At 39.3% G+C, this 23,765-nt stretch overlaps 1 protein-coding gene across 3 annotated transcripts in view; it reads left to right on the top strand.

The window, feature by feature from the left end:
- The window catches only part of KHDRBS3 (KH RNA binding domain containing, signal transduction associated 3), a 92,613-nt gene that overhangs the window by 10,812 nt on the left and 58,036 nt on the right, over positions 1-23,765 (top strand). For all 3 annotated transcript variants that reach the window (XR_014227657.1, XM_082306783.1, XM_082306782.1), the window contains exon 2: positions 13,567-13,685. Coding sequence is in view for 2 of the 3 variants with exons in the window: in XM_082306783.1 (XP_082162909.1) it covers positions 13,567-13,685 (119 nt within the window). In the remaining variant the exon portion in view is untranslated. The remainder of the gene's footprint in view (positions 1-13,566; positions 13,686-23,765) is intronic.

Raw genomic sequence — 23,765 nt, 5'->3', positions numbered from 1 at the left:
AACTGTATAGGTTTCATCCTGTACAGTCCTTTCAGAATCCTTTGCTTAACTTGATATTATTCTATTGGAGTAATACCTAGCTAGAGCTCAAAATGTAGCGAGTAAATTTTTAGCGTAACTATTCATTATTCATAATTCTGCAAATGGTGTTAATCATGTATGTATATCTTGTCAGCATTTGTATGAGGTATTTTTGGGCACCTTGTTTGGAAGGTTTTGGTGCTGTTATCAAAGTAGAGATTTGAAGCTTTTCTGCAGAGTGCTGAGTGCAGAGAATACAGAAAGCAAACATAGTCCCTTTATTCAGATTTGGCACCTCAAAACATGGCTGTGCATGCTTGTCAGTAATGGATGTCAAGCTGTGTTGTACTAAAACAAATTTTAGAGCATTATTTTCCCTTCATTTTATTGATGACTAATTAGCTATTTGAGCTGCATCAATTATAGTCAATCAGTTTTGGGTAATAACCCCTCTTTACCTTACAGTATTTCATCCTCAGGACAGCTATCCTGACATGGGAGAAATTTTTACATGTAACTAATTGAAATCCTAAATCCTAACAGAATAGTGAATGCAATTTCAAGCTAGGCCATGAAATGAAGAAATAAGAGCAGATGGCCCCTTCAGAAAAATAGATTAAAGAGAATAGATGCTCCTGGACAGCTACATAGTTAATCCCTTGCTTCTTGTCAAGAGGTGCTGCTAATAGATAGTTACTATGCAAGGGTAAAATAAAAGCTGTATGAATTTAATGAAAAAAGCTGTCCTCATTGCTGGCTCTTTTTGGTAATTCAGTGTTATATTCATGGTTTTGATACAGATATAGTAAATTGGAATAGTAACCTGTTAAATTAGTTGCGTGTTGCTTCAGAAAGGGATATTAAAACAGAGCAATCCTGGGAATGTAGTTCCATTTATATTCAGCAAAGATTCATTGTAGTATTTCTGGTATGTTCTTGCTGTGTGGAACACTGATGGTTGCGTCTTTAAACCCTCATGTCAAATTTGGTAGAGGTATTTGTGCCTATATTTCTCCTGATGGCTGAGGGAGAGTTTAACTTCTCCCTTGTTAAATGTTCTTTCCAGATATACTATTAGTGGATAGTCAGATCTTTTTCAGTTGAGTTAAGCACCTTTATTTCTCAGGTTTATGCGAAGTAGCACATTCCAGCATTTTAGGAAGTTATTCTGTTTGTAACTAGGCAAGTCATTCCTGCACTTGCTCTAAAATCAATGAATCAAGAAGGGGAAGTAAGATTTGAAACTTAATATACACATGAACCATTCTTTAGGAAGGCTTATTCATGGGACCATAAGTACCCATGATGACTGTTTTGGTCTTTTGTTCTTCCCAAATGCACTTCTATCCTTTGTGTCTCTCTAGTAGCAAAGAGTGACAGAACAATGTACCATATCAAGTGATTATTGCTGTCTCAGTTGTCCTTCATCTTTTGGGCACCCAGACCCTGAATTTCTTAGGCAGCTGCATTTTTTAAAATGCATGCCCTTTGTCCTCTGCCATGTCTAGAAGGTAACTTGATTTTATACTTTTAGAAACTGGAGCATCAAAATTTCCTTTCCCATATAGAAGCAATTTAAACATCACTGAACCAAGCAGTAAAGGCACCTCATGTTCTTGGCTTTTGCACTTCTCTTATTGTTTCTTGGCAGACAGAAGTGATGCAGGAACAGAAACTTGAATATATGGGTTTATGAAGGCAGGTAGGGGACAGGCAGAGCAGGCGTCTGTGGTCAGTAGCAGCTTCTGCATTTTCCCAGTGCTACTCATATCTCAGTGTGACCACTTCAGCTTTGGTTTTGGTGTCTCAGCTTGAATGTGGGTATACTTCCCTGGCTGTGAATTGCTCTGCTGCACTTAAAGATGTCAGCTGTCTTGTGCATGTGACACTTCCTAGTAGTTGATTATTCCATTCAAAAATCTGTAGAAATGTACTGAAATCTGCTATTTAAACTATTAAATATAGGAATTACTACCACAAGAGAATTAATAATGCACACAATCACTGGGAAGAAGTTGTTCAATGAAAGCTGGGATTTTGAAATTAAAATTGAAGTTTCTAAAATTAATCACATAACTATATGAGATAATGTGGCTTCTGAAACTGCAGTAAAACTGAGGCATCATATTTTCTATGTCCACATAAGCACTTGATTTTAAACTGTCTTCAAAACAAGTTTGTAAGACAACTGAATTTGCAATATCTTGGCTGCTGAGTAGTGGCACAGAACGTTGTGAATGTATTCTGCTTCTTACAGCTGTAACATCACCATGTCTATTGGAAACAAACTTGACCTTGGTTTTTTAAAAATACTTTTTACTGAAGAAAGATGCTTTTTTATAAGCAAATTCACTAACCTGAAATATGATTTATTCAGAAGGAACTGTTTAGTTTTACTGAAGCTAAACATGATGACATTTTCCTTAGATAAAAAATAACAATTCAGAGCTGTTTCCTATGGTAAGTAGAATGATACTACAAATGTTACTAAAACTAGTACATTTTAATTTTCTTAACAAGGTATGTTTCAGCAAAAGCTTACTGGCATAAGTTGGTAGTTATTTCAGAGATTTATGCAGGTATAAATTATGAAGGTCTGTTTCATTTTTTCTTAAATCTGGAAAATTGAGTAATGTTCTATTAGGTGAATGCTAGAAATACTGTTTTAAAGTTTGCAGATGACACCAAGTTGGGTGGGAGTGTCGATCTGCTGGAGGGTAGGAAGGCCCTACAGAGGGATCTGGACAGGCTGGATCGATGGGCCAGGGCCAACTGCATGAGATTCAACAAGGCTCAGTGCCGGGTCCTGCACTTGGATCACAACAACCCCATGCAACGCTACAGGCTGGGGGAGGAGTGGCTGGAGAGCTGCCTGGTGGAAAAGGACCTGGGGGTGTTGGTTGACAGCTGCCTGAACGTGAGCCAGCAGTGTGCCCAGGTGGCCAAGAGGGCCAATGGCATCCTGGCTTGTATCAGGAATAGTGTGGCCAGCAGGACCAGGGAGGTGATAGTGCCCCTGTACTTGGCATTGGTGAGGCCACACCTCGAGTACTGTGTTCAGTTTTGGGCCCCTCACCACAAGAAGGACATGGAGGTGCTGGAGTGTGTCCAGAGGAGGGCAATGAAGTTGGTGAAGGGTCTAGAGCACAAGTCTTATGGGGAGCGGCTGAGGGAGCTGGGGTTGTTCAGCCTGGAGAAGAGGAGGCTGAGGGGAGACCTTATCGCTCTCTATACCTACCTGAAAGGAGGCTGTAGCCAGGTGGGGGTCGGTCTCTTCTCCCAAGTAACAAGTGATAGGACGAGAGGAAATGGCCTCAAGCTGTGCCAGGGGAAGTTTAGGTTGGATATTAGGAAAAACTTCTTCACTGAAAGGGTAGTCAGGCATTGGAACAGGCTGCCCAGGGAAGTGGTTGAGTGTCCATCCCTGGAGGTATTTAAAAGATGGGTAGATGTGGTGCTCGAGGACATGGTTTAGTGATGGACTTGGCAGTGCTAGGTTAATACTTGGACTCTGATCTTATAGGTCTTTTCCAACCTTAATGATTCTATGATTCTAAGAAAAAAAACTTTCTCCAACGGATGCCATAAAAGTTGGAAGATCGCTTTCCTCCGTGAAGGTGCTACAGGGATAAGCACATGGTCCTACAGAGAATAGGCTTATTGAAGACTTAGATCTCACTTCTTTCCTGGAGAAACTGGTCTGTTGGCAGAGATGTTAGTTTCTTGCCTTGTGATCTGCAGCTGGAATGAGTCCATGAGCTGGACTTTCAAGGTTTATCACACTTCTAGGGAAGTCTGATCTTGGTCTAAAATTCCATGAAGTGATTCAACTGATTTTATGAGAATAAATTTAATAGAATAATATTTGGAAGCAATTTAATGTGGTAGCAATCTGCTTAATTCTGTGTAATATGTATCTTCATACACAGAAAAGATATTTGGGTTCACCTATTATTGAGCATGTGGAAGGGATAGTAATTTTTTCCTTCTGCTAGTTAAAAATTAACTTGGATGCTAAGAGTTTTTAACATTCAACTTACACTGAAGTTCATACATAAAATTTCCACATGATTTTTTTAAGCTGCACTTTCCCATTCGGCAGATGTACAAGCTGCCCTTGTATGTTTTTCCTGCCAAGCTGTGTTACTCCAGCCAAGGACTGTAATGGATGACAAGTAATAAAATGGAAGTACTGCCTACAATAATTGTATCAAAAGTAGTGTCTTGTCTTTTGTCTGCTGGCAGTGGCAGTAATGACCTTCTGAAGGACTAGAGGTGTGTTAAAGTAATCCAGAGTGGTATCCTGGAATTAGTCCCCTTTCTTCTACATGCACCCACTAACCTCCATATGTTTGTTTCATACATCTGTGGACCAGAATATACAAATGCTTTGGGATCTTTGGGTTGTTACCTTTTTCATAAGTATTTTCAGATTGTCTTTCAAATTCTTGAGCTATGTTTTTGTTGTATGCATTAAAATACAACCCAACCACAATGTTATGTCCCTTCATTCACTTGTAGTTTCACATTTTTTTCTGTACAAGTTTACCTTTTCACATATCTTACACACCAATAGTTTATGCTTTAGTAAAAGTTGCAGATGTGAAGTCTCAGGAATCTTGGAGCAATTTACATCAAAGGACCAGGAAACTTGTGTTAGAATCAACAAGTTGAGAAACTGATGAACAGTAGGTTGAGTCAACACAGGTATGCGTGAAGGTTACTCCAGCATATACTGTTTTCAACAGGTAATCTTTTACAGGCACCAAAGTAGTGGTAGCATTCACTTTCCTAGTTCACTTGACCAGTGCAGTGTTACAGAATTTTTAGATTTTTTTTCTCAAGTTCTGTAGTAAGAGCGAGATTACACTTGTTGAAAATGGTTATGTTGGATCCAGTGGGTATGAGTGTCCTAGTGGTGTCTGGTTCTAACTCTGAGTTTCACTGAATTTGGTGTAAGAATTTAGATGAATTACAGGTACTTGTGATAGCCTCATCTCTGTTCCTTTCCCTAACACTGTGAAGTATGAGCAATAAGTTTTTATTGGACAGAAATCGTCTTAGACAGCATGGTGTTCTGGGAAGCAGTGGGAAGAGATGTGTAACTTTGGGAAGAAGGTGTACACTTCGGCCATGCAGAGTAGAGTAATGGTGGGGCTATGGAGAAGGGAACAGTGGACTTCTGTATACTGGATCTGTCCAAATCTGTTTCTCTGGACTGTTTGAGCACATGTAATCATATGATGCAACATAATTCTAGCATGCTTTCAGGTAACAAATCATGGCTTTCTGGGCTACAGTATTTCATGAGAAACAAATCTTGGGTTAGGGACAGAATTCCCTAGAATTAGTATTCTTTAAAAATACCAAAGATGGAACAAATCTTTCCTTTAAATCCTTTCAAAACTCTTCTGCAAAACAGTAGAAATCAAACAAGTATCTTGCTAAAACTTGCACCAGTGCGGAGTAGAGAGGAAGCATCACCACCTTCCAAGTGCTGGCAATGCTGTTCTAGTGTGGCCCAGGGTGATGGTGGCCTTCACAAGCATACATTCCTGGCTAGTGTTCAGCTTGTTAGGACTCCTGGGTCCTTTTCTGCAAAGCTGTTCTCTAGCTATTTGGTTGCTGGTCCCTTCTGGTGTGTGGGGTTATTCCTCCATAGGCACAGGACTTCACGCTTCCCTTTGAACTAAATATATTCCTATCTGCCCATTTCTCCAACTAATCAAGGTACCTGTGAGTGTCATCGTGAGCCTCTGGTGTTTGAACCACTTCTCCCAGTTTTCTATTATCTGTAAACTTGCTGAAGCTGCAGTCTGTCCCATCATCCAGGTCATTGATGAAGATGTTAAACAGTATTGACCCTTGGAGCACTCCCCTAGTGTCTGGCCCCCAGCTGCACTGGTTGGATGCCACTAATCACAACCCTTTGAGCCAGGCAGGTCAGCTTTCAGTTCACCTCGCTGTCCATTTCTCTAGCCTGTACCTCTTTGGTTTACATGAGGATGGTATGGGATACAGTATCAAAAACCCTACTACAGGTGAGATGGACATCAGCTGCTTTTGTCTCATCTGTGGAGGTACTCATGTTGTTGATGAAGAGGTACTCACTGATGAAGGCTCCTAGTTTGGTATGTGTGACTTCCCCATCATAAATCTATGCTGACTATTCACAATCACCTCGTCCTTCATATACTTGGGAATGGTTTTCCAGGGCTGTTTACTGCATCACCTTCCAAGGGATCAAGGTGAGTCTTACCATTGTGTTGTTCCCCAATCCTCCTCCTTGCTCTTGAAGATAAGGCTGATACTTGCTTTGCTTCAGTCATCAAGAATGTTCCCTATGACCATGACCTTTTAAAAAGAGTGGCCTGTCAATGACATCAGCCAGCTCCCTCAGTGCTTGTGGATGTTTTGTGGATGAAATATCTGGTTTAGTGATTATTTCAAGTAAATTCTGACTTATAGGTGTGAATTGTGTTTTATTAGGATTTATCAATAGGATATGACACATTACTGAATTAAGGGTGGTCAGAGTGTGAGGCTGTACCTTGGCCTTCTGTTGGTTGGGATGGAGGGTGCTGGCAAAGCTCTAGAGTTGCTAAAAATGGTTTAGAGAAGTAGGGGGAGATAACACTACTTTGTCTTGCTGATGGTTACATAAATCTTGCATAATGCTAGGTAAACAGTTGTACACTTGTGTAACTATCAATTACTCAAAATATGGGGATGGAAGATACCCTACTAAGATGTGTTTTGGTAGTGCAGGTATCTTCCAGTATTAAATGTGGTTTGTTTGAATCTGTTGGCAGATTTTGACTGCACTGGCTTTGCCAGTGCCCTAAGAAGCTTTAAAAGTGGTTGTTAGTGCTGAAGTCTGTCTGCTTTAGGGTTCAATCACTGGATGTGCTATGGCTAGTGTTTCAACTTTGCAGTAGTTTAAAATGAGATATGCATATTAAGAGCTGTGGGTCGTATCCATTTTTAAATGAGATTTGAATTATGCTTTTCCTTCTTGTGAAAGTTATTAAAGGAATCACAGAAAGTTTATTGAATAGTGCTATGTACATAATAAACAATAAAGTATATAAGCCCTTCTTGATGACTCACTAAGATGACAAGTTACATCTTGTGTAAGGGCTAGCTGATTGTGTTCGTATGTGTCAAATGAAAAAGATGGAACAGCGTTTTTAAGGGCTCTTGATACAAAATATTAACTTCATTTTGTCTAAGCCCTATGCCCAAGGAGCATGAGATGATCTGTACGTTGGATCCCCTTCTGAAATAGTCATGGATTTACATATGAAAGCTTTATATCTATGCTGCCAATTGTCATGTTTGCACATGCTGATTTTTGAGGGAACTACTTTACTTAATACTAACTCCTCCATTTTGTTCCTACCATACTGTCTAAAGAGTTTAGAGGGCTTCCAGAGCTTTGGCTTTCAGGGTTGGGGGCTACTTGTGCTGTCATATGGAAGCAGAAAAAAAAGTAATTGCAGTAAGAGTAGTATTATCTATAGGCTATTGCTTAGTAGATACAGTAATAAATGCAGGACAGCATGGGTCCCTTTTTGGACACCTCCTTACAGGAAGAATCATAGGATGTGTGAGGCCTTAAGAAACCTCTGAAGGTCCAATCTTCTGCTCAAAACAGGACAAAAGCCAGTGCTTTTTCCAATATTTAGGCTGAAAGGTTAGGTGTTCCTGAAGCAGGGAGAAACAGGGAAGTCAAATGTTTTCATCCTGATAGGATGCAGCATCCAAGTTTGAAGTACTTGACTGTAGGATGTTGGGTACTATTTTTCCACAAATATATGTTACCTTTGGAGCTTTTTTACTTTTAAGTTATGGAGCAAACGAGTTGACATTTTTGCAGTTAGATTCCTGACTGTAATGTGCAAACATTCATATTTGAAGAAAATTGTGAACAGTAGGTAAATCATATAGGAAATTTTAGCACTTTGTTATAAAAGAGAAACTCTCTTCACAACGAGATAAATAGTAATTTTCAGTGGAGTAGGGTGGGTATATGGGACCGAAGCCTATGTTGACATCGTGGGTTTTTTCCTGAGCAAGACTGACTGAACATCTGTTAATATCTTAGATGTTACTTTTGACAGTTTCTACTGTGGCACTTTCTGCTTTATTGCTAATATTAATCAGTCTGAACAGATTTTATTGTAGGCATTTTTGATGTGAAGGTAATAGGTGTTCAATTAGTTTTGAATTGCTTAAATAAAAAGGCCTATTCAAAATATTTGTCATTGACTGAAATGTATTTTCAGATCAGTGCAGACAGTAGTAGTTAGACTGTAAAACAGAACTTGCAATGCATGTGAATGCAATTTAAATAAAGATTGGTTTAAGTCCTTCAACAGGGATATTATTATTAATTTGGGTATGCTGAATGTTGTAGACATTCTAGCATGAACCACTCATTGTAAATTCAAATTAGATTCATTGTCAGTTGCTTCTACAAAATTAAGGTAGCATATAAAAGACAGTTACTCTGAATTCAACTATTGTAACAATGTGCATTTGTTGAAAAATTCCTATGTTTCTTATGCACAGTTCATGCTCTTAATGTGTTACTTTTTATGCCAGTTCAGGATTAGGACCTACTGTGGAGGCTAAATTTGTGTTTTAAAAAGGCTTTTTTTTAAAGTATCAAAATGATGGCTGAGGAGGATAGGTGGAGTTTTCTGAAGCTCATAGAAATGGGGATAGGTGCAGTAATAGAGCAGCTGCATTAAAAATTGAAAATTCTATTGCATTTTTGATTTGAGTCTTTTAGACCCACTCAGGATGGATCTAGATGTAGCCATTCCAGATATATTTAACTCCCTTATTTTAACATTTTTGAGGCTATTTTTATTTGCTTGATTACTTTAGTGCTCTAATTTGCCTTTCATGAAGATGCACTAATTGGTATTTGCTGTGGAAAAAGGGGTATTTGCTTACATCACTAATATCAGAAAATGTTTAGTTGCTGCTGTCTTAATTGTGTTTTTTTTTCTGGGGGATTGGGATGCTACATACAATTCAAACGGGGGAATTCTGCATCTCTTGTGAACATGTACACAGAAACTGCTTTAAAGCTAACTAGGCTGCTAGACATGTTTTAAGATACTCAAAAGGAGGAGGTGAAGTTTACCTCTTCTGTTTAGTGCAAAAATTGGGAGTGTCATCCAGCCTCATACTGATCAAGAGGATACGGAGAGTGAGTAGTAGTAGGTGTCTTAGAGGCTGCCTTCAGGGAATCTGTGGGGTTTGTTTCAGAAAGCCTTTTGAAATGTATTAAGCCTTAGCGTGTTGATGATAGTTCAAGTTCATGTTGTGCAGTGCTATTTTCAGCTGAAAAATATTTGGAGAGGTACTGTTTCAGATAACTTTTAATTGCCCTATTAGTGGGGGAGGAAATAAAGGAGTCAGTGTAAGAGATGTATAATCTGAAGCACAGTTGAGACCATTTTATTATGACAATAATGAGATTAATCTGTCAATGTCATCAAAATTAGACCTATTGTTGGGTTCATCATCCTACGTTACTGCATTTTGGATTTAGCAGAATAAGTAATGGAAGGACTGTGAGCATTAAATGAACATCCAGCATAGCAGACTTTCTATGACTTGGCTTCATTGCAAAAGTTCTAGCTGCCAGTATCTTCAGAATAGGTGTGCTTAAAATGTGCCTTCTGAGATACAAGTATGGATTTTGCCACAATGAAAATTTTCAAATAAGAAACAGCATAGAATGCTGGAGAATTTTACACATGATATTAAAGTAATGTTTTAGTCCCAAAGACTGTTTCAGAAGTACTTACTGCTACTCTGAACTGGAATGATTGTAGAAAGTTTGAGGAAACTGAACTGATGTTGTCCCTGTTTTTTTCCTCCATTAAGGAAAACCTATTTTCATTCTGAAATTCTGCTACAACTAACTTGGAGTCCCCCTCCTCTGGAAGCTTGTCTCCTATAAAAGCTTGGGTGTGTTCTTTATCAAATGCAAACTAATAAGCCAAAGTCTGTCTTTTGTAGTACCATCATTTTGATTTTTTCTAATGTGAAACCATAAGGAATCATGCTGTCAGACCAGATATCCATCTAGCTGTGTTTTATCTCCAGCAATGGTCAATAGCAGAGTTTTTTTCAAGTAGTAAAAGGACAGGGAAAGTATATAAGGATACTTCCACAGCCTTCAATTTGACTTAAGAGCTTTCTGAACTGGAGATGGTGTGTTTTTTCTAAGACAGCTGTGAAGTCTTCAGAATTTACTGAGAAATACTATTGGTATTGGGATGTGCTTAAGTAGTTGTGTAATAGACTTGTTTGACTTCGTCTAAATTTTAATGTTTCTTTCTCTTAGCTACAAGCTAATGAAAATGGAATTGTCCAAATAAATCAAAATATACTGCTGCTGTTATACTGTTAGTAATTTCCCAAACCTCTTCAGTGTATTTCAGTCAAACATTATTTAGGAGTATTAAGGATAATGTTCTTAGAATATTTTTGTTTTCAAAATTAATGTGGAAATTATTTGTAGTGAAATTGCAGTGCAGTTTTGCCAACCCCCTGTTTTCTGATCACTTAGATGTCCTAGAATTTGAGCCTTGGATTCTTCACTTGTTCTTCCATTTAAAATAGAAAAAATTAGTATGAAATGATTTGGATTTAATAAGGTGTCTGATAAGACTTCTGAATTTAAGGAAAAATAGTAGAATGTTTCTTAACAATTTGCAGACAAGTTTACCTGGTTTCTGTTTCTCCTGATCTTGCATTTTGGAAACATTGTATTAAGGACAAATGCAGTAAACATTTCTGGTCACTTTGAGTTTGACATTTGGTCTTATATTGGTTATATTGATTTGCTACAGACAAATACAGAGCATCGCTTTGTTCTACATTAAACTCGAGTATTTATATTGGCTTAGCAGAGGGAGCTGGAATCCTGGCTTGTAGTTATGCCACAGGAAGATTAATTCTACCTAAAGATTAACATGGAACAATTCTACTTTGTCATTATCTGATGTATCTAGCAACATTATTTGGTGAATTAACTGAGAAGTAATCATTGCTTAGATCTCTCTGCTATGATTAAATGTAAAGAAAAAAATCCATGCAGTTATGACTTCATCCAGTTAAATTCCTGAACTGTTGCATTAGCTGCATCCTTGGTCTGAGAACATGGGATTTTAATCTCTAGCATTATGGGAAGCTTTAATCGCATGTTTTACTATTTGTGATCTAGGAAACACCATAGCTTCATATAGCTAAGCAGTACAGAATGTAATCTAAGGATTAGGAGAAGGCAAATCTTCCTATCCATTTGACCTTGAAAAATCTGATTGGATTTCCTGTGTGATTTGGCATGGTTTTTCCCTAATTATCTAAAGCTTGATGTATGTGATAAGTACTGAATGAGCTGTGCAGATGTGGGTAAAATTCTAATGCTAATTCTAATTGCTTAATTGTGGCATCTACAAAGAACATGTGAATTCCATTTTTACCTGGATTCAGCTGTTGAAGTATGTTCCTCAGTAGCTATCAGCCTGTAGGCTGAGGGGTTTGGAGCTTTTTCTGAGCATGCTGCAACATAAAGGACACTTCAGAGGACGGTTGCTTTGATAGGGCTCCTCCAAAATGTTTACATTATTAGAATCCATATGAATCAAACTTCCTAGGGACTCACCAAGAGGATTTGAAAGTATAGCTGGGGAAAGGTTTTCTTTCAAGAAGCCTTCAGGTAGTCTTAGGGTAGTTTGGCTTTCTTAGTTCTTCAGTCGCTGAACATTAACTTGAATAAATGCAATTGTATTTATATCCTGGTCTGTGCTAGTGAGGTGAAAACTTACATGGAAAACTGGAGTTTCAGTTGTTGGGAAAGATGTTAGCATCTTCATTTCTATTGTGGTAAATGGGAATGGACTGGTATTCATTAAACAAACCTGCTAATGGTGCATGGATTTCTTCAGTAGTAAGAAATGTGTTGGTTTACTACTCCTGTTTTTCACTGGAAGTACTTTAAAACTAAATTGTCTTTTAAAGTGTACCTAAAGGATGCTTTCTTCTGTATTTTTGATTGGTTTCTTTGCACTCAAAAGTTTTTGTTAGTGTCTCCTGTTGGCATAAGATCACATTCCCATTAAAACTTCAAGGTCTTGATAAATGTCATTAATTTCTACTGGTTAAGTAGAATAGAAGGGTGTGTTTTGTTGTGAAAAACTAACGAGATATTTGAAGATTTGGGAGGACAAATGCTAGGTGTCCATAGAAGAATTTCTGTCGCAGTCCTGAAATTGGTTGGATGTTAGTATGTCCTGTGCTAACATGTTTAACACTGCAGCTCACAGCGTGCTGGACTCCAGTCCAGCAAAGACTTCAGGCAGTGCTTCATTTTTAATCTTATTTTATGCTTATTTCCCCACCAATGAAATGAAATCTGCAATTTTTCATCAGCACACTGAGGAATCAATATTTGGAGAGAATTATAATCAAGAATCAGTTTTGTATGTAGCTCTGGAACAAGTAGTCATGCAGCCTGGGTTTGAACTTCTAAATCTCATTCCTAATGCTGTCATTGGTGTAACACTAATCTCAGATTTTTGGGTGTGATTTATGTGCCTCAATTACATTCCTGAAATTTTGAAAGGTGGATTTGACATTTGCTCATAAGTGCACTGTAGACAACCACCGTTAAAACTCTATACTTTGGTTATAATATAGAGGGATAAAATAGGCAAGTATTAAACTACCCTGTATGTTTTTGAATTTAAACATGAATAAAGGTATCTAAGAAGTTTTTTCTTTCTTGAGCTGTATAAAATGTAAATGCAGTATTAAGCCAAAGTTAGCATTTAAAATGCTTGCAATGCTAATTCAAAGTGCTACTAAGAACATGAGTATTAAAAAAGCCTGAAAAGCCACACATTGTTTACCCCATTGGCATATGTAACTAATTATATTAATTACACATTATGCCATATAAAATCATAGAATTGTTTAGGTTGGAAAAGACCTTTAAGCAAGTCCAGCTGTTGACCTAGCACTGCCAAGTCCACCACTAAACCATGTCTTAAGCACTACATCTACCCGTCTTTTAAATACCTCCAGGGATGGAGACTCAACCACTTCCCTGGGCAGCCTGTTCCAGTGCCTGACCACCCTTTTGGTGAAGAAGTTTTTCCTAATATCCAACCTAACCCCCCCCTGGCGCAGCTTGAGGCCATTGCCTCTTGTCCTATCCCTTGTTACCTGGGAAAAGAGACTGGCCCCCACCTGGCTACAGCCTCCTTTCAGGTAGTTGTAGAGAGCAATAAGGTCTCCCCTCAGCCTCCTCTTCTCCAGGCTAAACAACCCCAGCTCCTTCAGCTGCTCCTTGTATGACTTGTGCTCCAGACCCTTCACCAGCTTTGCCCTTCTTTGGAGGTATTATGACATACAGTATTAGTTTTAAAGTTTTTAATTTATACTGCCTTTGAAGATCCTCACCTTTTAGATTGCTGTATTAAACTGAGAAAACAACTAACTTTTTTCCTTTAACAGAAATTGAAAAATTCCAAAAAGGGGAAGGAAAGGAAGAAGAAAAGTACATTGATGTAGTCATCAATAAAAATATGAAGTTGGGACAAAAAGTTTTGATTCCAGTAAAACAATTCCCTAAGGTAAGCCCAATTTTCATACTTGATAAATCTAAGTGCTTATAAAAGATATTCCACTAATATCTTAACTAGTTTGTTAATTTACATTTGAAACAGTATTAACAATCTCTACTATTGCTGTTCTGCGGTCTGTTCCATGGTAGGAATGGTTCTTGTTGGAATAAGTGTACAGGAAAGTGGTGCTGGTCACAAAAGTATGTTGAGAACATGCTAAATGAATCATATTTTCAGGATAGCAGGATCCTCCTCTTCAGAATAGCAAAAGGAATGAAATATATTTAAGTTGACTTGGGTGCCAGGCTTTGAAACTTTCTTATTGTAGGTAGAAGTGCAGCTTAAAATGCACCATTGAAGGAACTTACTGTGTAAACTTTTTCTTCTCATACTCTTAAGTTTCAGCTATTGTTAGTCTTGAATTAGTTAAATCTGCACTACTAAATTATACAGTCTATTCTGGAGGGGTGGGGACTGTTTTGTTAATATCTTTGACCCATGAATTCTTAACACTTCTTATTAGTGCAGGTATTATCCTGCACTAAAATATTGCTACCTAGAAGCATTTATTCAACATTTAATAGTGTGAAACTTTATTCTTTTGGTCCCTTTTTAAAATTTAAGGTTAATGTTATAAAAATCAGATTGGTGTTTTTTTCATTTGTTTGAAATGGCTTTTTCTTCCTACTAGAAATTTTAAGACTGCTTCTGTTTCTGCTCATGCACGAGAGGAATTTCTTCATTCCTTCCTCATTTCTTTAGGAAGACTTTTTCTAAGTTTTTTTCCACACTATCAGTGTTTTCCTCTCAGACTGTGCTGGGTAACTTGCAGGGACTGCTGTACTGCTGTTCAAATTTCCATGAAATACTGCTTCAGTGAATTCAAGATTGCATACCATTTGTACGTGGGCACCTCTCTTTGGAGCTCTGGCTTAAGTCATCTTTATGACTGGGAAGAGCTATATAGAAACATACAGAAACATAAAGGTGGGAACGTAAAAGATAGGGGAAGCTTATATTGTCAGTGTTTGTAATCAGGATGTTTTTCTTATAGATGTTGAGATTTGGATACTTGAGCTCAAGGGGAGGAAAGGCAAAATGGATATTAAAAAGGGAAACAGTGCCTTTTGAAAGATGCTTCTGCTACTTTACGTAGTGTCAACTTTCTTTAAAGGACTAAACACTGAAATTCTTATTTAAGATAAGTAGTAGGAAAGCCCTTGCCATCTTTTGAATGGGCAGGTATGCTCTACGTGCTCAGCAGTTCTGGTCCATGGAGACAGTCTTTGACTGTCTGAGCTGGGATAAAGCCTGATATGTGCTATGGAAAGAAACCTGAATTTATATCCAGGTAGAGCTTTGATGTAATCCTGTATGTGTCTGCTTAGACCACCAGGATCCAGGGGGCACAGATTACAACTGCTGTGCAGAATAGACATGCCATTTGAGTTCCTGTGTCTCCACTAGGACTTTCTCCACAGAAAGCAGAATACTGGTATCTCTAATCACACAGATCTCCCTTCTGCCAGAGCAAATAAAATCCTAGGTATTCTCTATTTAAGAATATTTTTACCCCAGTATAGGGGGCCCCAATTTTTTAGAAATTTCCATTTTATTACATAGAGATGGATATTTATTTTAAAGCTTACTCATGAAAGATTCCATATAGTCAAAAGGAATTAAAATTTCTCACTGTAGAGGAGTAGTCTGGGAGGAGAGTGTGAATTCAGACTTATGACAGGTACTCTGGAATGTCTCTGAAAAACACCCACCCTAAACCACAAGCAGTCACTGCAGTTTAGTATCACTTGTTTACTAGGACCAGGCTTGTGGTTTTATTTCTGAGATCTAATAAATCTAAATACATTGTATGAAGTGACATGGCAAACTGAGAGTGTTATCCTGGCACACTGTAGTCTGCAGTGAGTGACATGAGTTTTGAATGGCTGTACACAGGGGAACAAAGTCTTTTTGTATGTTAATGTTTGCTCTAAAGACTAAGCATTGTCCTGTTAAGTGTTCAGAGGAGGGCTCAGAAATTTGGGATGCTTTATCAAATCTTTTGGGGTACATATGAAATTATTCCAGTCATCTTGGTTTCACTGAGCTGTATCTAGAGTGCATGTATTGTATATTCTGATTCTGCAGAACTTAAGTAGAAGGTATTACATGGTACTTACAAAACCTGAAGTGATGCTTCACATAAATGCTTTATGCCTCTATGCCATTCTTTTCTGTGCACATGTACAGTTTTCTAGACCATTTTGCCTACAAGAGGTGTTAGTACAAATGTGTCATTTGTAGATGCCAAGTGATAGTTCCTCAGAAAAATGGTTAAAAGATTTGATTCTGATTTATGAGCAATTTTGTCTTTCCTCCTGATCAGGGTTGGTGACAAATGCTTCAGAAGAATGAAACTTAGACTTAAATATGGAAGAAATCTGTGCAAAAAGTTCTGCATGTCAATATTGAATTTAGAGCCGTTATCCTAGCAATCTGGCATCTGTTTCCATATGTCTGCAGTCCACACTAATGCTGTTAGCTGTTGTGTAAGATCCTGAACAAAGATAACTCCAGTCTTTCAGGAGGTGTAGTCTTTTTGGTGTTAGCGTACTGAGAATCTGCTGTTTGAAACTAAGTCACTACAATAATTGATTAAATCTGTCAAACTAGCATTGGGGTACCAGTTTGGTTTGAATCCAGCAAACTTGGGTATCCAGGGAGCGGTGGGGAAAAACTAAGTTAGTTTCAACTTTATGAATAACATAGTGCTTCCCCAAATAAATGATCCTGCTTTTAAACAGGATCAAAAAACAAAGTTATTAATGTTATTAAATCCTTAACAGGGTTTAAGATCTGAAAATGACACTAACTACAAATATAAGTGATTTTGCTAGCAGGAACTCTTGCTTTGTTTATATTTGCCAATGATGACTCTGGCATGCAAAGATGCCTCTGCTGTTTAGGTATATTGATAGGATTAATGAAATATCAATCATCATTTTGTGATAAATGAGGTCTCTGGACCAAAACAGCCCACCAGTGCACTACCCTTCAGACAGCTTACTAGACCTGACACATGGTTAACTAAGTTTCCTTTAAGTATTTCATTGCCCTTTCCCTCTTTAAAATTACCCTCTAACTCTGACTCCTTGAATAAATCATAACGGTCTCAACATGGGTCAGGCAGTCCTAGCTCTGATCTGATCAACCTGGCATTGTAACGCCTGCTCACATTACTTGTCCTGTCAGATATATTTTCATGGCCTCATAGCTGGGTCCTGTGCAAATTCAGCCTCGTTACCTTTGACAGCCCTGGAAGGTGACAGGTTAACTGCAGCAGAAAGCTATTCAACTGAAGTTCAGAGAAGCTGGGTTTCTATTGGAAAAGAATGTGGTAGACCTCAGATTCAAAAGTACGTATTTCACTTTTTTGGTCATCTCTGTTCTCTCTGAAAAAAACCTTATGAGTTTCTGGTCTTCTGCTTAGTGTGCAAAGAGTTCAGTGTCTGATGTGCTTAACTTGCCTCGTACCTAACAGCTCCTGGTTGCTTCTGTGGTGCTATATATTTATATACTTTAGATGGGACCTTTTGCTTCCTCAAACCTTGGGAATGTTAACAGGCCTAATATCTCATACTAGAGCTAGTTGGCCTAAATGTTTTTTTTATGTCTGGACCTTGATGGAAGGTGATAGAATAACCTGAATTTTGTCTGCTTTATGAAATAATTTGTCAAGGTAACTAGTCCCAGCAGTTATGTTCAGTTTGTGCTTGAGGCTGGTGTTGTGGTTTAGTCCCAGCTGGCAACCAAGCACCACACAGCTGCCTGCTCACCCTCCGCACCCCCTGGTGGGACGGGGGAAAGAATCTGAAGAGCACAAGAAAGAAAACTTGTGGGTTGAGATAAGAACAGTTTAATAATAGAAATAAGAGTAATAAATTGTAATGAAAAGGAAAACAATGAGAGGGAGGAACAAAACCCAAAAAAACAAGTTATGTAGCTGCTCACCACCTGCTGGCTGACTGCCCAGCCAGTCCCTTAGCAGTGATCACTGCCCCCTGGCCAACTTCCCCAGTTTATATACTGAGCATGATGTCATACGGTATGGAATAGCCCTTTGGCCAATTTGTCAGCTGTCCTGGCTGTGCCCCCTCCCAGCTTCTTGTGCACCTCCTCACTGGCAGAGTATGGGAAGCTGAAAAGTCCTTGACTTAGTGTAAACACTGCTTAGCAACAACTAAAACATCGGTGTGTTATCAACGTTATTCTCATGCTAAATCCAAAACACAGCACTATACTAGCTACTAGAAGAAAACGAACTCTATCCCAGCTGAAACCAGGACAGTATCCACCCCTTATTCTATACCATCTGTGTTGTGCCCAGGTCCCACACTTTCCAATACATTTCAATTAATCACCACCACTTTTCCTGTCTCTTGATATATACAAATAGATATCATTCCCTTGGTCTATGAGCCATCCCTCTAAAATGTCTGAGTTCATTCACCTGTGACTTTGGGTTCCATTACCACTGTCTTCCATACCAGAGAGGCTTTAACTGCTTGGCTTGTTTGATTGCAGTGCATGTTTCACATTCATGGATAACCTGTGCAATAGCGTCCATGGTCAAGTCCACCCCTCGATCACAAGCCCATCTGTATGTTGCATCTCTTCCTTGATGGCCTGAGGTGTCATGGGCCCACTGAGCTAGACATAATTCACCCTTATGTTGCCAGTCCAGATCTACCTGAGCCACTTCAATCTTAGCAGCCTGATCCACCTGCTCGTTGTTTTGACGTTCTTCAGTGGCCCGGCTCTTGGGTATGTGAGCATCTACGTGAGGTGCTTTTACAACCAGGTTCTCTATCCGGGCAGCAATATCTTTCCACAGTGCGGCAGCCCAGATGGGTTTACCTCTGTGCTGCCAGTTGCTTTGCTTCCATTGCTGTAACCACCCCCACAGGGCATTTGCCACCATCCGTGAGTCAGTATAGAGATATACTGGCCATTTTTCTCATTCAGCAACATCTAAAGCCAGCTGGATCGCTTTCACCTCTGCAAACTGGTTTGATTCACCTTCTGCTTCAGCAGTTTCTGTGACTTGCCATATAGAACTCCACACAGCAGCATTCCACCTCTCGTGTTTCTCCACAAGATGACAGGATCCATCATTGAATAGGGCATATTGCTTCTCATTTTCTGGTAGTTTATTAAACAGTGGGGCCTCTTCAGCATGTGTCACCTCCTCCTCTGGCAATATTCTGAAATTTTTGCCTTCTGGCCAGTCCATGATCACTTCCAAGATTCCTGGGTGACTGAGGTTTCCTATTAGAGCCCGGTGTGTGATCAGTGCGACCCACTTACTCCACATAGTATCGGTTGCATGATGTGTAGAGGGGACCCTCGCTCTGAACATCCAGCCCAGCACTGGCAGTCAGGTTGCTAGGAGGAGCTGTGCTTCAGTGCCAACCACTTCTGAAGCAGCTTGAATCCCTTCATATGCTGCCAATATCTTTTTTTCAGTTGGAGTATAGCAGGCCTCGGATCCTCTGTATCCCTGACTCCAGAACCCTAAGGGTTGACCTTGAGTCTGCCCTGGTGCTTTCTGCCACAGGCTCCAGGTATGGCCATCCTCCCTGGCTGCAGACTAGAGCACAGCAAACTGCAAAAAACAACACCAACAACATGTACAGCAAAAAAGAACATGGTGCAGATCAGATACTAATATTGAGAACAGATGAGTCAATATTGTGATCTGCAAATGTTAACAGATATAAATGCCTTAATATGCTCTGGTTAATCTGTTATCTCAAACCCTTCATGCCCTACATTGGGTGCCAAAAAGGACTGTTGTGGTTTAACCCCAGTTGGCAACCAAGCACCACACAGCTGATTGCTCACCCTCCCTGCCCCCCTCAGTGGGATGGGGGAGAGAATCTGAAGAACAAAAGAAAATTCTTGGGTTAAGATAAGAACAGTTTAATAATTGAAATAAAGTAATAATAAGAAATTGTATTGCATATGGTATGGAATAGCCCTTTGGCCAGTTTGGGTCAGCTGTCCTGGCTGTGCCCCCTCCCAGCTTCTTGTGCCCCTGGCAGAGCATGGGAAGCTGAAAAGTCCTTGACCAGTGTAAGCACTCCTTAGCAATAACTAAAACATCAGTGTGTTATCACATTATTCTCATCCGAAATCCAAAACACAGCACTGTACCAGCTACTAGGAAGAAATGAACTCTATCCCAGCTGAAACCAGGGCAACTGGTTGCACGTTTGAATTAAGTTCTTCATTTGTGTTCTTTACAGACTCCTGTACACATTAAAAAACACCAGAATTAATGTCTTGATATGGTGACAGATAGTCTTACTTGGTAAAAAAAACCTGGTGGAAACTCCTCTATAGATTGCAGGTTCAGTCAAGCCTTTTCAAAATCCGATTGTATACAATTGTCATGAATTTTTGAGGTTGGTCCAGCTCTACAGATTCTGAGAAGTCTGAATTGCTGTGATATGGAAACTAATCTGAGATATTTAGGTGAGACTTGAATATGCTTTGGTAGTGCTGTCTACAATCCTGTTGTAACTGGGACATGCTACAAGCAAGGACTAGAGAGGTTAGGGCTTTTATGAAACCTTATAGGAAAAGGGCCAGCTTTTTGAGGTAGGATTCAGTTCTAAATCAAGTTACCCATTCCTATAGGAATCCATGTGGATGCTGGATGTCTAAACTGCAGTTAGTGGAATGAGATCTTGTCAGCTTAGTCAATGGAGTTCAGGGTGATTTAATACACCTTGCTATTTGATCAGCTGAATACCTCAACTGACTCCAGTCAAGTGTGAAAATGTGACCCTTAAACCTGTAATTCTGTTGCATTTCATGCTTGAAAGTAATCTTCAAACTTGCACAGACTTAAAGGCAGAAGAAGTGAGCTGGCCATGGAAGGTCATGATGTGGTTGTCTTGGTGGAGGGACTCTCTGCTTGGTGGAGGGATTTCACTGCTATGAAATGCCAGCCTGTGTGAAAGGGGTGTCATAGCTTAGATACGTACAAATGAGGCAGGAGGGAGTTATCCCCCTCCCACGCATTCAATGAATATGCATCATGAAGTAGTTTAGTCTCAGAAATCTGATTTTGCTTTGACAGTTTAGTGAATTCAAGTGTTCTGAATTTGGAGGAAAAATAGCTTCCATGGATGATAAATGGAATGATGATGGCTTTCCATGAGATGGATCAAAACTATGGGAACAATTATTTCCGTTTTGTGACAGGCTACCATTTTAAAAATTGCTCATAGATCGACACTTAAATACTGGGTAAATCTCATAAGTCGGTAAGAAATGGTCTGTGTTGTGTTTCCTGAAGTGATACTTTAAATATATATTCTCGAAAGTTACTGACTTATGGAACTGGTATCCATTTAAGCATTTTAGCTCAGTATTTAAAGTGAAAATATCTATTTTAAAATGTCATTGTCATATACAATGTATCTGCAGTTGTTATGTAAAGTCATGGGGAGATGAACATTTTAATCACATGACTAATTAGAAAACAATTTTCATTATACGTTAACTCTAAGGATTTCTTAAAATAGGAATGAGAAAAATGTGGTTGTATAACCATAAGTGACATGGAGGAACAAGCATCAAATGTAATACCAGGGATAACTTTTGAGCAACTTTATAGTAATTTACCAAGCTTTCTGTGAATAAATGTTTAAAGACCTATTACTGTGTTGTGTGAAGGAGAGTAGTTTGTGGTACAACGTAAATGCTTGAAGTATTTACCTCTGTCTAGAAACCTTATTTTCTTCAAATGAATGAAAAAAAACTTGAAAATTTCTTGGTTTCAGGTCACTGTAAGGGAAAGTGCTCTGAATCTTAATTGAACTATTTTTATTTTTTTCTAGTGACCCTATCACAGAGGAACCATTGCAGAAAACTAATATGCCAAGAAAGCTTTCTGTGGCTTTAACGACAATGGCTTGCTTAAAGCTTTACAGGAAACCATTTGGTCAAGCATTTATATTTTCACTAAGTATTTTAAGCTGGATGAACCATTCTCAGCAGACTTGTCTTGGTGGGGATAAACAAGGATTACTTTTTCTATTATATCCCTCTTTCTGTAATATATACATTTAAAAACTCAGTAGCACTGACGTTAATTCCTTTTTTGCTGAAATTCATATAGTAGATCAAATGCTTATGACGAGAATGTCTCACTTGTATACCCCTTGTAGCTGTGTTTTCTTCAGAACTGTTTTCAGGGAATAGTTTCAAGCAGTGATCTGGTAAGGAAATAAATCTGTAGATAACTGTTGCAGTCATATTTTGATTTGGGGATTCTGAAGAAATGGGTGTTAAGCAGTGATGTCCATAATCTCCGTTGTACTATATCTGCAAAAATGCTTCTTAAAATAAGGATTTATGAATATCTAGAGAAGAAACAATTTTTCAAGCAAAAATCTGATTATTGATTTTTTTCTATTTCTATAAAACTTTTTTCTATTAAAAATGTATTTTAAATTGGAGATTTTGTAGTTATACAGCAGTTTAAGATAATCTGTGAAAGGAAACAAATACATGCCTTCAGTGTAGTTAACCAATATTTGTGGGGTAGTGGACACCATAGCAAAGGGATAGAATTCCATATCTGAGGAATTTGAGAAGGGGCTGTTGCACTCTAGAATCATAGAATCGTTAAGGTTGGAGAAGACCCTTAAGATCGAGTCCAACCATTAACCTAGCACTGCCAAGTCCACCACTATACCATGTCCTCGAGCACCATGTCTATCTGTCTTTCAAATACCTCCAGGGATGGAGACTCAACCACTTCCCTGGGCAGCCTGTTCCAATGCTTGACCACCCTTTCAGTGAAGAAGTTTTTCCTAATATCCAACCTAAACTTCCCCTGGCACAGCTTGAGGCCGTTTCCTCTCATCCTATTGCCTCTTACTAGAGAGAAGAGACCGACACCCACCTTGCTACAGCCTCCTTTCAGGTAGTTGTAGAGAGCAATGAGGTCTCCCCTCAGCCTCCTCTTCTCCAGACTAAACAACCCCAGCTCCCTCAGCTGCTCAGACTTGGTCTCCAGACCCTTCACCAACTTCACTGCCCTTCTTTGGACATGCTCCAGCACCTCAATGTCCTTCTTGTAGTGAGGGGCCCAAAACTGAACACAGGATTTGGACGTGTGGCCTCACCAATGCCGAGTACAGGGGCACTATCACCTCCCTGGTCCTGCTGGCCACACTATTCCTGATACAAGCCAGGATGCCATTGGCCCTCTTGGCCACCTGGGCACACTGCTGGCTCACGTTCAGGCAGCTGTCAACCAACACCCCCAGGTCCTTTTCCACCAGGCAGCTCTCCAGCCACTCCTCCCCCAGCCTGTAGCGTTGCATGGGGTTGTTGTGATCCAAGTGCAGGACCCGGCACTGAGCCTTGTTGAATCTCATGCAGTTGGCCCTGGCCCATCGATCCAGCCTGTCCAGATCCCTCTGTAGGGCCTTCCTACCCTCCAGCAGATCGACACTCCCACCCAACTTGGTGTCATCTGCAAACTTACTGAGGGTGCACTCCATCCCCTCATCCAGATCATCAGTGAAAATATTGAACAGGACTGGCCCCAACACTTCATGGTGTGTATTTAACCACAAAGAAAACCAGAAGTGTAGATATAGGGGGATGTCCTTTCAGTGATAAGAGGCTTTGGGAAATAAGAACACCTTGTAAATCTCGTATCCTTTTGCTCAAACTAATGTATATCTGGTGATGCTTTGTAATGATGTAAGAGGGTTCCATTTATCACGACTGGAGTGTTACTTGACTTGAACTGTAGCTGGGATAACAATTTTTCCCATCTTCTCGAATTGCCTCCTCCTGGGTCTGTTAATCTGAATCTTGATACCTCTTTTGCAAAGATGCCTTAAATATTTTGCTGTAATTTTGTTTGAGGTACCATATTTGGCATATCCTTCAGAGCTGGTCTAGAAGCAACTTTAAGTTGGGAACTTTCTTCTGTTTTATATACCATCATCCATAAGATCCTGATTCGTACCCAAGACATTGGAAGCTGTCTTAATGTCT

This window comes from Platalea leucorodia (genome assembly GCF_965183815.1).
Source record: "Platalea leucorodia genome assembly, chromosome: 1".
NCBI lineage: Eukaryota > Metazoa > Chordata > Aves > Pelecaniformes > Threskiornithidae > Platalea > Platalea leucorodia.
The sequence above is the reverse complement of the archived record's forward strand: the minus strand, read 5'-3'. Positions and strand labels throughout refer to the sequence as shown.